This window comes from Sapajus apella, unplaced genomic scaffold (genome assembly GCF_009761245.1).
Source record: "Sapajus apella isolate SASKATOON/1434 unplaced genomic scaffold, GSC_monkey_1.0 scaffold115, whole genome shotgun sequence".
Lineage (NCBI taxonomy): Eukaryota > Metazoa > Chordata > Mammalia > Primates > Cebidae > Sapajus > Sapajus apella.
The window spans coordinates 3,157,259-3,173,633 of NW_022437055.1; the positions used below are offsets into that span (position 1 = coordinate 3,157,259).

The 16,375-nt window shown below is 40.7% G+C and overlaps 1 protein-coding gene across 6 annotated transcripts in view; it reads right to left on the reverse strand.

Moving 5' to 3' along the window:
* The window catches only part of HS6ST2 (heparan sulfate 6-O-sulfotransferase 2), a 309,778-nt gene that overhangs the window by 31,381 nt on the left and 262,022 nt on the right, over positions 1 to 16,375 (reverse strand). For 4 of the 6 annotated variants that reach the window (XM_032260229.1, XM_032260230.1, XM_032260234.1 and 1 more), the window contains one exon: positions 12,169 to 12,255. The exons of the other annotated variants lie outside the window; for them this stretch is intronic. In XM_032260229.1, the coding sequence (XP_032116120.1) occupies positions 12,169 to 12,255 (87 nt within the window). The remainder of the gene's footprint in view (positions 1 to 12,168; positions 12,256 to 16,375) is intronic. 6 annotated transcript variants of the gene reach the window in all.

A 16,375-nucleotide genomic window follows, 5' to 3' on the forward strand; every position in this document is an offset into this window, starting at 1 on the left:
TTGGTATTCCTGTTGACTAATGCAAATGCCTTGTCCATTGTAGGCATTCAGTAATGAATGGTCACACTGCCTCCCAAATTGCAAGAAAGCAGAAAAAAACAAACAGCCATCCACAACGTTATGCATGTGTTTCCTCACCACCAAGTGGCGGAATAGAAACCCAGATAATCAGGTAAGGAAACTCATAGCTTCCAGACTTGATGTGTTTTCCAGGACAAAGCTGGGTATGTCTAGTTAGCCCTTGAAATATGGCTGCCAGTGGAGGGAAGGGCAAGTGAGAAATGAATAGTTGGTGATACACTAGGCATGTGGTTGGGAAAGGACATAATGATCTGTGGGAGAAAAGGGGCAAACTCCGCAAACCTGGCACACAGATGGCAAGAAGACATTCTCAGGGAAAAGGGCATGAGTCTGTCAACTTTACTTATATGGAGATGCACTTTTTTCCCCCAAAGTTCCTGAAAACCACTATGAAGTGTGTTCTTGTGATTATTTGTTTTTGTAAGGTCTTTGGAGACATTATATGGCCTGTTTTCATACCTTCCCAGTGATGCCAGGAATGATGAAAATGATTACCTGCATTTCACAGAAGAACGGCGAGCAGTCCTAGGAGAGTAACTTGGGTGGGCACTGGCAGCATCCTATTAGGTTGATACAAAAGTAATTAAAAGTAATGGCAAGCACTGCAATTACTTTTGCACCAAATTAGTATTTTCTGACAAAGATCACAACCGAAGCATGTGCCCTGGTGCCTAGGGTGAAGGCACAAAATAGCTTGATCATCCTTGAAGTGTCCATAGGCACGTACTGGGGAAGTGAAGATAACCATGCAGACGTTAGGTAGAGAACATCTTATTAAAGCCTGTAGAGCATAAATCTCCTCCCCAACCATGATGGGAAAGAAGGACACTCTTGAAGAGCCACTTGGAAGCAAGCCCAGTCTTCTTAATTCAATTAATTATGATCTTTGATGCCAAAAAAGCGAAACTCTTTAGACTCCAAAGCTGGGAGAATCATTACCCTCGCTCAGCTCCACAATCCAGTCATGTTGTGTCTGCTGAAGGCACCTGGACATCACCCCAAAGGGAACCTTCAAAAATTGGGTATGGGTGATGCCATCTAATCTACTGATGAGCTTTCCTTGAATCAATGTCATGGAGTAGTTCTCGGGATTAAATGAAATACTGCATGCATTTAAAGCACTTCAAACAGGGCCTGGTGCATAGGAAGCACTCAGTAAATGTTACTTCTTACTATTAAAAAATGCCAGGCCCTCGCTATGTTTGGCAGTCTCTGGCATCTTTGTTGGAATGAAAGTCTGTAAGTTTCTCTGCCTGACTATAAAGGTGTAAAATATGATTTTTTTTGTCAGATACTTAAAATGATTTGACTCTAATATCAGAGCAGCCTGTGCTTGGGCTCTACAGAGTAGGAAAAGCACTTCAGAATTTAGAGTTAAAAGGGCCCTGGTTTGAATCATGGCTCTGCCACTTACTATCTATGTGGCTTTGGGCAAAAATATGCTATTTCCCTCAGCCTTAGTTTTATAATCTGTAAGATGTAGACATAATTCCTACTTCATAGGACTGTTCACAAATTATAAAGTACTTTACAGCAAATTCTTTTTTAATTAGGAATTTTAAGCTTAGCCAGAGTTGCCTCCCTTCTTCCTTATATCCCTCAATTCATGATGAGCTTTACAGACAGTGACGGCCAAACGTATTATTAGGCCTGCCAGACTGCATGGGCCTGGCCAGTTGATCATTTTGATTAAATGATCCAGTCAATTCAAGAAAGCAGTTTTCTCAGTGTCCTCATCTCCTCCTCTACTTAGTCCCACTCAGGTGACTCAAAACACTAGCTCCTGTGATTTCATGTAAATATATCCTTCAAGCAACATGATGTTCCTCTCAGAACATCTTCACCATCCACAATCTTTCCAGGGATGCTAGGCACCCATGCACTCACTGATGATTTGTGCTTCAAATGCATGTGACATCTTAATTATCCGGTGCAAATGCTACTTTAAGCAAGCACTAACAGATGGTGGCCTGAATTTTATAGCATTGCCAGCATTTTCCAGGCAAAATTTATAGTTCAGTCATCAGTGAGCTGAGTCTAGCCTCATTTTTCTTTTCTTTGTTTAAACTTTAGCAAGCGACCATTCTGAAAACCCAAATCATCTTTTGTAATGGAGTAATAGCCATTGACCAATAATGTCGTTTTATTTCTGTCCTTCCGACTTCCCAATCTTAGGTTGCTTGCCCACAACATACATAGTAGTGAAAGTGTCAGAGCCAGGTGCTGGTGGTGGAGTGCCAGGCAATATTGCCCTTATTCTCAAGCTGAAATACTAAAGAGAAGGTAATATTTCACCACTCCCCACAGCCCTTGCAGAAGCTTTTAGCTACACAATCCTATTCCATCTAACTGAGGCCTCCAGCAGCAGGACCAGTCTCCTAACCTTTGTGAATCAAAGCCTAGTCTAATATAGTCCTAAGCACGTAGGATGTCTCTAGAAGGGGTAGATGAACTTAGCCTTGTAAGACAAGTTCAGATGTGATCTGAGTATTGGCCCCATCACCTACTATGTGACTTTGAACAAGTCAATGTCTTCTGAGATTCCTCCTCAATAGAAAGGGCTAATAACCCTTACTTTAGAGGCCTATTATAATAATTAAACAAGATAACATGTAAAGCACATTGCACAGTGTTAGACCCACAGAAAATGCTCAATAAATTATAATTCATAAAGGTATTATTATATTTTTGCTGTATGTGAAGAACTATTCCAATTTCTTTACATGCCTTAACCAATTTAAACTAATCATATCCTTCCTCAAATGTCACCTTTAGTGATGTTACCCTCAACTACATTAAATTGACAAGTTTCTTGTCTCCACCATTCTTTATACCTCTCCCTTGATTTTTCCTAATTATGACTTATTCCCTTTTAAAATAATACATATCTTACTTGTTTAATGACTGCATCCCTCCATTATAATGGGCATAAGGACAGGGAATTCTGTCTGTTTCATTATATGCTGTATCCCCAGAGCCTAGAGTAGCATCTTGTACCTACTGTGCCCTCAGTAAAATTTTTGAATGAATAAAGAATTTAATCCTCAAGAGAACCTTATGAAGCAGGAACTACTAATAGCTTCTTATAAATGAAGAAATTGATGCAAAGGGGGATCAGGTAACTTGTCCAGGGCAATGCTTGGCTTTTAAAGTTGTAATTAGGCTCCAGCATTTGTTGTCTTAACCATTACACTATACTACCTCCTTCAAAGAACTTAGGGAGGGAGGGAGAAAGAGAGAGGGAGAGAGAGAGAGGGAGAAAGAGAGAGGGAGAGGGAGAGGGAGAGGGAGAGGGAGAGGGAGAGGGAGTGGGAGTGGGAGAGGGAGGGAAGGGGGAGGGGGGGAAATATGAGAAAGTGGGAGAGGGAGGGAGGGAGGAAATATGAATGAAAGAATGAGAATAATGAGAAGAGTGTATGTGATTCTATGAACTTTAGGGCTTACTTTTCTTGCTTTTCACATTTTCTCCTCCTCGTCTCCCTTCTTCCCATGAATAGGATCTACTTTTCTCTGATGAACTATACCTGGGCAGAACTATGGGAATCTAGCTTTGGCCATGCAATAAAGGCAGGGATCAACCATTTGTTCCCAAAACAGCATCTTCAGAGAACACTTCCATTGTTCAACTGTCTCTCCATTGTCTTATGTGTCTATTTCGAAACTTAAATGGGTGGAAATCATTTACACACCAAAAAACTCATAGCTATTTGTATTAGTCAGTTCTCACATTGCCATAAAGAACTGCCAAGGACTGAGTAATTGAGAAAGGAAAGAGGTTTAATTTACTCACAATCATGGTAGAAGGTGAAGGGAAGGCAGGGCACTTTCTTCACAAGGTGGCAAGAGGGAGAAGTGCTGACTGAAGAGGGAAGAGCCCCTTATAAAACCATCAGTTATTGTGAGAACTCACTATCACAAGAACAGCATGGGGAAAACTGCCCCATGATTCAATTACTTCCACCTTGTCTCTCCCTTGACACATGGGGATTAAGGGGATTACAATTCAAGATGAGATTTGGGTGGGGACACAGAGCCTAACCATATCACTATTGAACATTGAATGGATGTATTAAAGAGCAATGCTAGGCTTTTAAAGCTGTAATTAGATGTCAATAAATAAATAAATCTGTCTTTATTCACAGATAACATATTCATCTATGTTGAATATCCAGTGAATATCTGATGGAATCTATCAAACACAAAACTCCTGAAACAAATGACTGAGCATAGTAAGTTTTGCAGAATATAAGCTTAATCTATAAAAATCAATTATACTTCTGTTATGTATTAGAAATAATCAGAAATCGAAATAAACAAAACAATACTATTTACCATAGCATCCAAAATGCAAAATACTTAGGGATGTATCTGACAAAAAATAACAAAAGTGTGTGCCCTGAAAACTATAAAACACTGATGAGTGAAATTAAAGAAAATCCAAATAAATGGGTAGATACAGTGAGTTCCTGGTGACTCAATATTGTTAAGATGTCAAATTTCCCCAAATTTAATGTAAAGATTCAAGGCAATCCTTGCCAAAATCCCAGCAGGCTACTTTTTTCTTTTTCTTCCTGCAGAAAATTTTAGACTGATTCTAAAATTCATATGGATGTGGAAAGGATGTACAATATCCAAAACAAGTTATAAAGGAAGGATGGTCAGGTGCAGTGGCTCACACTTCTAATTGCATTACTTTAGGATCCCAAATGGGAGGATCATTTGAACCCAGGAGTTTAAGACCAGCCTGGGCAACATAGAGCCCATCACTACAAAAAAATTAGCCAGATATGGTGGCATGCGCCTGTGGTACTGGTTACTTGGGAGGTTCAAGTGGGCTGTGATTGCACCACTGCACTCCAGCTTGGGTTACAGTCTTATCTCAAAAAAAAAAAAAAAAAAAAAGGAAGAAAGAAAGAAAAAAAGAATGAAGTTGGAGAGCTCACAGCATCTAATTTCAATACTAGTATAAAGCTATAGTAATCAAGACTGTGTGGTATTGGCATAAGGATAAACGTATTGATCAATGGAATAGCACCAAGTCTAGATATAGACCCAAATACATATGGACAAATGATCTTCAGGAAAGGTGCCAAGGTAGTTCAGAAAAAGTTCAGTTGAAAGCTAAAAAAAACTGGGGTGGAAGAATTCATGGATCAAGGAACAAACAGATGAGGAAAGGAAGGAGGGAAAGAGAAGCAGGAGAGAGATAGAGATAGAGAGAGAGAGAGAGAGAGAGGAGAGAGAGGAGAGAGAGAGAGAGAGAGAGAGAGAGAGATTGATTTACTTATTACTTGGAAAAAAAAATAGAGAAGTCCTGTTTAACATCACTCTTCCTTGCCTTCTTAGGCTTTCCCAAGAGGGAGAGAGAGGAGTGAAATACCAGACAGCACCTGGGAACTGGACAGAACCCTGAGCTCTGCTCCAGCAATGTAAGTGAAAATTCTCAACCATGTATGCCACAGAGGTAGAAAAAGAGTGACTGAGGATCCCTGTTCTAGAGAGCAGCAGCACATTGCCTCTGTGATTTTTGTATGGCAGGTGAGGGAAGAAAAAAAAATGGTTCCTGCTTTTCAAGGCTCGATTAACAGAACACTCTTCTTAACTAAGCTATAGAAGCATGACCGGCATGGACAGTCACAATGTGGGGTGGGGGGAGGGGATTTGTTATGCCACTAAGTGTACTGTATATCCTAACCATCACAGAGATGCATGTGAACTTGCTAAGAAATGTTTCCATGGCTGGACTCTTTCTTCCTGGACCTGTTACTCATTGATTCTAGCATCTCATCTGTGGGCACTGTTTGTGTTATGTTGTTATTATGGTGCTGAGGCTTCTGCTTCCACATTTCAGGAGCTGGCAAAATCAGATAACCAGGAAAACTGAGCCAACCAGAGCTCATCAGAATCATACTGGCCAGGTCACATTGTCCCCCACTGCAATATGTTGGCAGCTGAAACAAGCATAATCACTAGTTGACATTTATTGAGTGCTTATCATGTGCCAGGCACTATGAGAGGTTTACTTAATTTATGACATTTAATCCTCACCGACAGCCCAATGAGATAGGGACAAAGTTAATGAGTAATAGAGCCAGGACTCAAATCCAGGTCTATTTTCCTCCAAAGCCGATGTTCTTCCAAACACACACAAGGCTGCCTAATTTATTTAAAGATGTCTTTCAACAGCCTTTTGCTGCAGCTAATTAGCACTAGGTTAAATATCAAAGTATGTCCAGCCCATGTTATTTATCCTGTTATTGAAAGTCTTTTTCAAATAGCTTAGGCTACTTTCCTCCTTATTAATAAATGAACTTTCTGGGATAAGCTGAAAATTTTGTTGCAATCAAAGGTGTCACACTATCCTGGATGGGGGATTACTGAAGGAAAAGGTAGTGAGGCTATAAATGAATTTACCCTTGAGCACATTCCACTAAAAGCCACCTTTAGGAATACATTCTGATATCAGTTCATGCTTCTGTCATTTGTCTTTTTCTACAAAGGTGCAGTTACAAAAAAAAAAAAAAAACGAGACAGAAAATAAGCAGTAATATTAATGCTTTGATTTGTCACAAGCTTTTGTGATATTAGACTTAGTCTAATAGCTAAACTAAGGAACTATTGACATTATCACACAAAGTTACAGCGATTACTGGCAAAATCAAATACATGGCTGTTGGATTGCTATGTTCACACAGCATACAACCATTTTGAAGAGAAAGAACACTCACACACACATACTTTCATACAAACACAGGGGCAAAATTAGGGGGGCTAGCAACAGTCACAACCTATTGTCTTAGAAAAAATACATGGCTCTCAATTAGAGGAAAAAACATAATCACAATATAATATGCAGAACTCTGGTTCCAGCAATGAACATGGAAACAGCTAAAGCGAAACATGAAACTACACCATGCTGAGTCCAAACAGAGCAAGCAAGACTTCACTTTATCTTTCTTTCTTTTCTTTCTTTTTTTTTTTTTTTTTTTTTAACAGGGTCTTGCTCTGTCAACCAGGCTGGAGTGCAGTGACGTGATCTCAGCTCACTGCAAACTCCACCTACTGGGTTCAAGAGATTCTCCTGCCTCAGCCTCCCAAGTTGCTGCAACTATAGGCATATCCCAGTGTCCCACCATGCCTGGCTAATTTTCTGCATTTTTAGTAGAGATGGGGTTTCACCCTATTAGCCAGGATGGTCTTGAACTCCTGACCTCATGATCTGCCCGCCTTGGCCTCCCAAAGTGCTGGGATCACAGGCCTGAGCCACTGCGCCTAGCCTTCACTTTATCTTTCTAAAGCAGAAAAGTTTTTCATTTGGCTCCTGCCAGCCAAAAGCAAAGGGGTGCCAGTATGTTTAGTTTATTTATGAAGCCATGTGCTCTTGACTACTCGCATCTAGATACTGCTGAATAGATAAACAGGTTTGTTCGCTATGAGATACTTCTGGCAAAGACAGGTCAGTCTTCCTGTGGCATCTGCTACCAGAGGCAACCCCAAGTAGATTTGTGGAGTGAGCAGGGTTTGACTTGATCATTTCATATTCCTCTTCTGTACACCTTTTTCCCCCATTTTAATATCCCTCCTTCCCCTAGTTTAATTCATTTAAGCCATCACTTATAGTGCTTAACTCAACACAGTATCATTTGCCAGGCACTGTGCTTGGTTGCTCTGCCCTAGCCCCATAATATTTGTGACCTCCACTAGTACTTGAAAATTGGACTTGGTTCTTGTTATTCCCTAGCCTGAGCCTATGTGAAAATCATCTCAGACTGAGAGGAGTGATAGGGTTCCATCATTATCTCAATGTTGGACAATTTTAATTTTTAAACAGATGCCTCAGAATGTCATACATGGATAGAGATGTATGTATGTCTATCTGTCTGTCTATCTACCTGTCTATCTACTCTAATCTGTATCTCCTCAGCTTTGTTTGGCTGACTTGAGGGAGAATAGCTGTAGTGATCTATGAGTTCTCTACTGCTTCATTGATGGAGTATATTCGAGGCTTGAGATGGCTCAGCAATACTGTTGAGGAAAGGTAGCTGTCCAAATACAACCTGAATGGTATTATTTTAGAGGAAAAAATGAAGCATTTGAGAAGTGCGTGCTTTTTCCTTTCATCACTGCTGTTACAATTTTTTTAAAGCAGAATGATTCTAATTTTTCCAAAAAGTCTCCATTTTTACAGTAGCTGGCAGAGCCCACACAAGATGATGGAAGAGCACCCAGCTGGATATCCTGAGATCTGGCTCCTGGCCTCCCTTGGTGTGATCACCTGAAGTATCTTGCTCTCTGGGAGAAGAATTGTAGTGTACATTGCAGTGGAAAGGTCATGGAACAAGCATCAGAAGATCAGGAGTCTAGGCTGCCTTTTGCTAGTAGCTAAGTGTGTGCCTCACAGAAAGTGACTTACCCTTCTTAAGTCTGAGTGTCTTTAACTGTTCAGCAAAATAATTGGTCTCATGTAAAGTATGAAAATGTTCTGATATCAAATGCACATTATAAAGGCTCTTGGTGGCTACTACACATGCTCAGCTTTGACAGTTTAAGTGCTTTCTGGGGATAATCCAATGGGTCAGCAAATGGATTGATTGTGGTCTGCTGTGTTGGCCAGAATAACAGGTTCACATTACCAAAGGGAACCCTATGTGAGTCTAAATGCATGGCCTGGCCTGATTGGTCATGGGTCAACTTCTGCAAAACCTATGCTTCCCGATCTCAGTGATACAGTTCTGCACTGAATTTTTTTTTCTGTCTTGTCAATTTGGCTCACTGTCGGCATAGAAGAAACTGCTTGCACCTTCCTGAAAGTCATTTCCAGGGTAATCTGGCTCTGCTGCTCAGACATATCCCATTCCATCTGTTCTTCCCTGAAACAGAGGGCTGGCTACCCAGCTTCACATCCAGGCAATGAAACAGAGCAAGCAGAACTGATGCAACATTCAAGCTGTAGGTTTCCTAAGTGATTCAGCATGCTACACTGAATCTCAGTAGGCTCAAAATGTACCAAAAATCAGAAAAAGTTGGAATTAGACATTCCGTTTTAGCTTTGACCTAATCCACAACTCCAACATGTTCTGACCAAGATATAGAGGATTCTACCCCGCCCCCCCCGGAGTGACTGGCTTGCATATTCTTCCTCTGATCTAGCCTTGCTACCTAAAGGGTAAATGGATAAAATTAAAGACCTCAAGGACCGCTTCTCAGGAGCCTTTAATGATATCCCCATATGACCTATTTCCCACCCCAACACTGACATCAGCTAGGGATTGTAGCACTTAAATACCACGTTGTCATCCTCTGTCATCCCTACTAAGACTGTGAGCTGCTTGAGGGCACCTACAGTACTTTATATTTATCTATATGGCCCCAGAGTCCAGTGATATGGCACAAAGTAGATGCTTAATATATTTTAGTTCCTACTACTATTACTATTGGTGCCAAAAAAGAATTTTTACCAAAATTGTTCATTTGGAGACCTTAAGTGGGCATATCATTATCCTCTTGGAGCCTCAATTCCTCGTGTGTATAAAAGAAATAATAGTGCCCGTTTCATGAGCTTTTCATAGGCGAGGATTATGAGAAAAAATGTACCAAGTGCTTGGGACGCAGGTTGGTTTACAACACTCAGTCAACACAAATTCTTTATTTTTAGCCACGATGCATATTTCAGGCAGCTTGATTTTTGCATTTTTGTTTTCTTCAAATAAAAAAAGGAGACTGAATTTCTTTTCAGAGAAGAAAAGAACCCTCCTTCTATCTCCCAGCCTGTGTCTGGCATCAAAACAACATAGGAACATTCTTAAAAACTGCTCTATATCCTATTGTTATTAGGTCAAATAACAGCAGAACATGGCATCCTCTGTGCCGGCTGTTGTGAAAATGCACCTTGGGGTGGAGACATCTACCTATCCCCCACCTCACCATCACACACACCAAAGCTAAGGAAATGCATAGACAGTGCAGCCGGAACTGGAAATCGCAAATCTCTCTGAACTAGAACACAGTGCCTAAGCATCCATAGGCACTGTTCTATGAAGTGTGAAAAATGCTCCTCATAGTTTCACCATATGCACAGAAGACTAGTACTGCTCCTGTTGACAATGATATCAAAGAAGGAGAAAATGTGCAGTGATGGAAAAAAAGAAAAATCTCCTGAAAACTGCTGGGACAGGACTAAGATGAGGAGCACAGTGAATGAAACCCTGGCACACATATCTAGAAAGAGGATGTCGGAGAACTTGTAATTTTTCACTAATAACCAACAAAAACAATGAAGAATTCAGAACTAGCTCAGTCTATGAGTCACTATACATGACAAATAAAAGACACCTAGCTCAAAACGTGCAAAGAGGAAGACCCTTCACCATGGCAGAAGCGTGGGATGCATCCAAGTATGGCAAGTGAGATATAGATCATTTTTATCTACTTAAGAATGTATTTATTCAGGCCTCCCACTGTTGAAAACCTGGGTATGGTATTAGGTATGCATTCTCTATGTCATCTCAACTCAGAGTCTACCAATTGCTTCTTTTGTAGCTCACACAGAGATTCTTCACTCAAAAAGTAAAAGAGTGAACTCCTGCAAAGCCAAAAGAAACAAGACAAGGCCCCTTTGGAAAGGCAACAGCAAATCACAAACACCCATAATTATACATCAGGGTCTAATAAATGGAGACTGTGCCCTGAAGCTCTCAGTATGACAGGTAGGTACAAGGTACCCAGGTAGGGTCTGCCATTGCTGCAAGCATGGAGTTAAAAGAACTTCTCCAATGCCGTCCTGTTAACTGACAGTACATGTTAACAATGAATCGGGACTAATTTGAAAACATTCAGCTGCTTGGGAATGTGTGCATCAATTCCCTTCCTTCATAATTTATATAGCATTTTGATTGTGGTGCTCAGCAATAAATAACTGAAATAAGTTGTAACTGCTTGGAGATTTAGTTTTATGTCTTTAACACTGTTTTTTATATTCTGCAAGATAGCCTGCATTCAACTTTATATGCAAACCTGAAATGGTATTCAGAGGAAAAGAAGGGAAAAAAGGCAGCCAATAGATCTTTCACTTTGGGAATCGAATATAAGATCATATTCAAAGTGCAGCACTTACGGTCCAATGCTGAATACATAAAATACATGACCATTACAAATTCACCTTTCATTGCAAAGCCGTGCTCTTGTACTGACATATCTTATTGCTAGATTAGAGCTTTTAGCATGATGAAGGCATCCTTCATCTTTTCCTATATGCAGGCTGCATGCTGTTTCTGGGCTGTGTTTCTGCCTGCCACAATGCTCAACACCGTGGAAAGAGAGCTTACAGAGAACTCGAGTCATTCACCACAGCGCTGAAGCAACTTCCAAGGGGAAGTGTCTAATTGGAGATATGTCATCTGCGCAGGATCACACTGCCTGAGCTTACCACACTTTGTTGAAGCCAAAGGGAGATATCGGCCCATGCTGTCTTCTGGAATAAGCCCAAAAAGGTCAATCTAATATTGCAAATATTCAGCCCATCCAAGTTTTGATAATACCAAAAAGAGAGCTTCACTTAGGACCTGGTGCATGTTAGTTATCAGGAAAAGAATATACATATCATATAAATCAGTGATATGGTTAAAACAGAAATGTACTTGAACCAGGAAATTTATGGAAAAGCTTACCAGAGTCTTCTAACTCAAGCCTAAACCTCAGTGTATGGATCAAGACAGATTTTCATGGACTTTGTAAGTCATATATCAGTGCTGCTGCTGCTTTCTTTAATTTTTGAAACTAGTAGTCCACCTCTTACACTGCCCGTATGGATTTATGTCCTTGCCCTTCACAGTCAGCCCTAAACTATCTTTCCAGAGTCATCACCTGACTTTTCCATCCCTCTCCTCCCTCTTCCCTAGTTCTTCATGCACCCAATATTACTGACACATGCCTTGCGCATTTCAGTTCCCCAGTGACGAGCCCAGTGTGAGACACATAGAAGACACTCCACAAATCTTTGTTGAATGAATATGAATGGATGACAAAAGGAGGACAGCACTTGACTTTTTGACAGCTATGTTAGATATACAGGAGCACTTTTTCACTTACTTTCCACTCTTAGATGTGTTCCGGGCCTTTGTGGATGATGGAGAGTTGGCGACTGCGTTAGTGTTTGGAGAACCCCGTTTATCCTTACTATACCCACAGAAAGAATAGAAAACACATACACAACAAGGACCACAGAGACAAAACGCAATTAGTCACTTCATTTAAAGACTTTCAAGGCCAGCCTGCACATCGCTCTCCTCTCTCAATCTCTCTCTTTCTCTCTCTCTCCTGTCAAAATAAAATATGATCTTGTCCAGTTGTGCCCTTTAAAGGTATTGAGTGGGAACCACTGGTCAAGTTCAAAGAAAGCTATCCTTTTGGCATTAAAAGCTTGAGCTCATGGATTCCATTAATGATAGCACCACAGCTCAGGTCCCAAAGGAGCCTCTAGCTTAAAAAAAGTATAAAAATAACAAGTCTTTAAAATATAATGCTTTCTTTCCAGGCACTGAATTCTCTTCATTACACGTTCAGTTCTGAAGCTGCTGACTTTCAGTGAAGTATGTGGATGCCAAATGACTTCTAAAAGTCTTTGGGAGATACTATCGGATGAATTAATAATTTTCACTCATAATGTTACATGGAAAGTCTGTGAATTCAGATATTCTTTCAGGAGAAGCACCACCTCCTTCATGAGTAATTGAATTTAAATCTCCACCTTCAATAACTCCACAGCTTATGTCAAACCTTGGAAACAATTACAAAATAAATCACAAGGAAGGTCTGCTTAATCTCATCAGGTTAATAAACGCAGACGAATTAATCACCTAAAGGTAAACAAAAAGGAATAATTGATTGGAGTCTTCTTGATTATTCTATTTCCTTTATCAAACTATTTTACCGTTATCTTCAGTTCAGCTGCTCTGCCTCAAAATTATTCCTTTACTTCATCTTCAGATTTCCATGGAAACCAATTCAAAGCCTTTCTCTCCACCTGACGATGTGTGGAATTATTTATCCTGATTTCATCAGGAAGATTTTTTTTTTGTTAGTAAGTTCTACGTCAGCATAACCTTTTATAAAAAGTGAAGGTAAAAAAGAAAAATATGTATCTTGGCTTTTTTGTGGCAAAGAATATTGTCTCAGAAAATGTCAAATAGCTTTTCAGATATTTATGAACCTTTTAAGTACCTCCAAAATAGGTGTCTGCAAGTAGCTGTATTTATATGTGGGGTGGGCTGGGAGTCACAAAATATATTTCTGCCATGCACCCATCAGCTTCAAATGACTTCATGGATGTGATTGGAACAAGAGATAATCATGGGTTCCTGGTGATTGCAAAAGTAATAAAGATGTGTGTGGGCATGGGAAAAGGCTGATCAGGAAAAGTTGGAGAGACAGCAACTGTCCAAGCACTTAAAAGTTAGCATCTAGGCTGGGCACAGTGGCTCACACCTGTAATCCCAGAACTTTGCAAGGCTGAGACAGGCAGATCACAAGGTCAGGAGTTTGAGACCAGCCTGGCCAACATAGTGAAACCCTGTCTCTAGTAAAAATGCAAAAAGATTAGCCAGGCATGGTGATGGACACCTGTAATCCCAGCTACTTGGGAGGCTGAGGCAGGAGAATTGCTTGAATCCAGGAGGTGGAGGTTGTAGTGAGCTGAGATTGTGCCATTGCACTCCAGCCTGGGCAACAGGCTTTGTCTCAAAAAAAAAAAAAAAAAAAAAGAGTCAGTGTCTAAGGGGTACGAATAGCAGCTTTTGGAAGTGGGAGATACCCATGTGAGCTCTGGCTCTGCTGCTAGTGTGGTGGCTCTGACACACATTCTATCTCAGAGGAGGGGCAGAAGCCCACTGGAATGAAGTGCTGGGATTCCTGCACAGTGCAGTTACATTACCCTGTACCACTCACAGATTCACTAGAATGTGGCCACATTCTGAGTGGGGACTGAAGAACTCACTTGGTGCTACCTCTATCCATCCATGATGATTTCCTGGCAACGGATTCCCTTAGCGGCCTGAGACCAGGCACCATCCTGGGTATCCTCCTCACAAATTCAAAATTGTCTCTTCCAGAAGTTTGGCATAGCCTGATGCAAAGAACACAATATGCTAATACGCTCTGTGTCACAAAAGTAGGTGTCAACTTCCTCACTCTTGCGCCCTGGTCACTGGCCACTGAGCCTTCCTCCTCCTAGCCCCTCACTCAAGCAGTAGGCAGTGGGAAACTTGGCTGGAAGCATTCAGAAACAAGGGATATTTTTGACGTGTCTCATGCACACCACAGGGCTCAGAGTAGGCGATCATTTAAGTCATCACTAAGTCACTAAATGCTGAGTCACTAAGCTCATTCATTCCCCCCCACCCTCCACCTTTTCTTGATAAAAAACATCCATCCCTACTGCTAAATGTCTGTGCCTTGGGCACTAGGGTCCTCTATAATCTACATTATAATTGACCCTGTTTAAGCTCTCAGTGCAGGACACAGTAGCACATCAGGGAAAGCTATCACCTGGCAGTGGCAGCCTCATTATTGTCAACTGCTACTCTAGCGGGAAGGTGGTCCTAGAGCAGTAATCCTTTAAAAGATATGAATAAGGACCCCTCTGACCTACTGCCAAATCCCAGAAGTGCAGATCTTGGGGAAACAAAAACAAAAACATTGCCAGCAATAAATCACACAGTGAAGACATGGCACCAAGACTGGGGGTAAAATTAATCAACTCACTGGAAATGTTTGTTCTATGCAAATAACAGATCCATTAACAGTGAAGAAATGTATCTGAAAGGGGGATCAAGAAGAACTTGTGGCTGGCTTGGCTCCTAGGAGCTCAATTTTGTAGATGTACTAATGACTGCAGTATAGAAAAGTTTGCTTAACATTAACAAAAAATGTCCTCATTCCTCCCCCAAAATCCAGGTCAGGTAGATAAGCCTGGGCAAGATGCTATAATTCTGAAACCTTGAGATAGAAGGAGATCTAAAGCGGTGATATCAAGGACGCTGCATTTTCCATAAGGGTCCCATGAGAAAGAGAAAATACTGCAGCTACAGACTATCTGGGAGTCTCAAAGATCTTTGGGGCAAAGACCTAAAGATTAAGATTCTGCCAAGAATTTTGGTCACTGAAACATCCAGCAATACCAAGGATTTACCAGAATAAACCCAACCTGTTTCAAAGACATATAGATATAATTTGAGATATATGAAATTGGTGTGTGTGTGTGGGGGTGCTCCTTGAATTAGAGTTCCTAACTTACATATTTGAAACAGATCTACCCCAGTAGTTATTCTTTTGATTTGTCCATCTCTAGACTACTTGTCAGCCCTCCTCACTTTCATCTCATCTTTGAATTGTAATCTCAAAGGCTATGTTTTGTAATTCCCAAGGGTGTGGATCCAGGCTTCCTCCACCTCACCTGACTAGCTATCCTTTTCTATGGATACGCTGCTTTCCTCTCTCTAGTGCCTCACAACCAAGCTTCATTTAAGGCCTATGAAAACAATTCCAGGTGAGTTTCTGTTGGGAAAAGTTAATGAGTACCAGCTCTCCTTCTATCTGTCTGGTTGGCTGTCCATCTCCATCTATGAAGAAAACCCTTTCCCACATGCTCCATAAATGTCTCCAACATTACTAAAGTAAAGAAACAATCTTGCAGTATTATGCACATTGTATTCAGGTGGGAAAACGGCCACTAACCCAACTCTTTAGCATTTTCAAAGTGTTTCTGATTGAATGATTTGATGCTGAAGTGGTATGTAGTGTACTTAAACCAAAATGGCAATTAGACCCACTCCAATCTGAATTTTGCCATTTGGTCAAAGGTACTTGTGGGAGAAGAACCCCACGGTTTAAACACACCTGACTGACTTTCTTGATGGGCGGCATACAGAAACTTCTGCATCTCCTTTGTAAGCTCTTTTTGGAATTAAATCATCTCAGATCCATGAAAAATAGTTGTGCTGATGCAACTACAATAATACTGAAATTTTAAAAATTAATTTTCTGGTCCCAGGAAATTGAAATTGTATTTCCAAAGAACAGGTTGGGCTATGATACTGTCTATATATCTTTTACTAGGCACTTAGTATGTGGTGCTCTTAATGTTGCTTATATTTTATTTTATTTTATTTTATTTTATTTTATTTTATTTTTGAGACGGAGTTTCACTCTTGTTACCCAGGCTAGAGTGCAATGGCGCGATCTCGGCTCACCGCAACCTCCGCCTCCTGGGTTCAGGCAATTCTCCTGCCTCAGCCTCCTG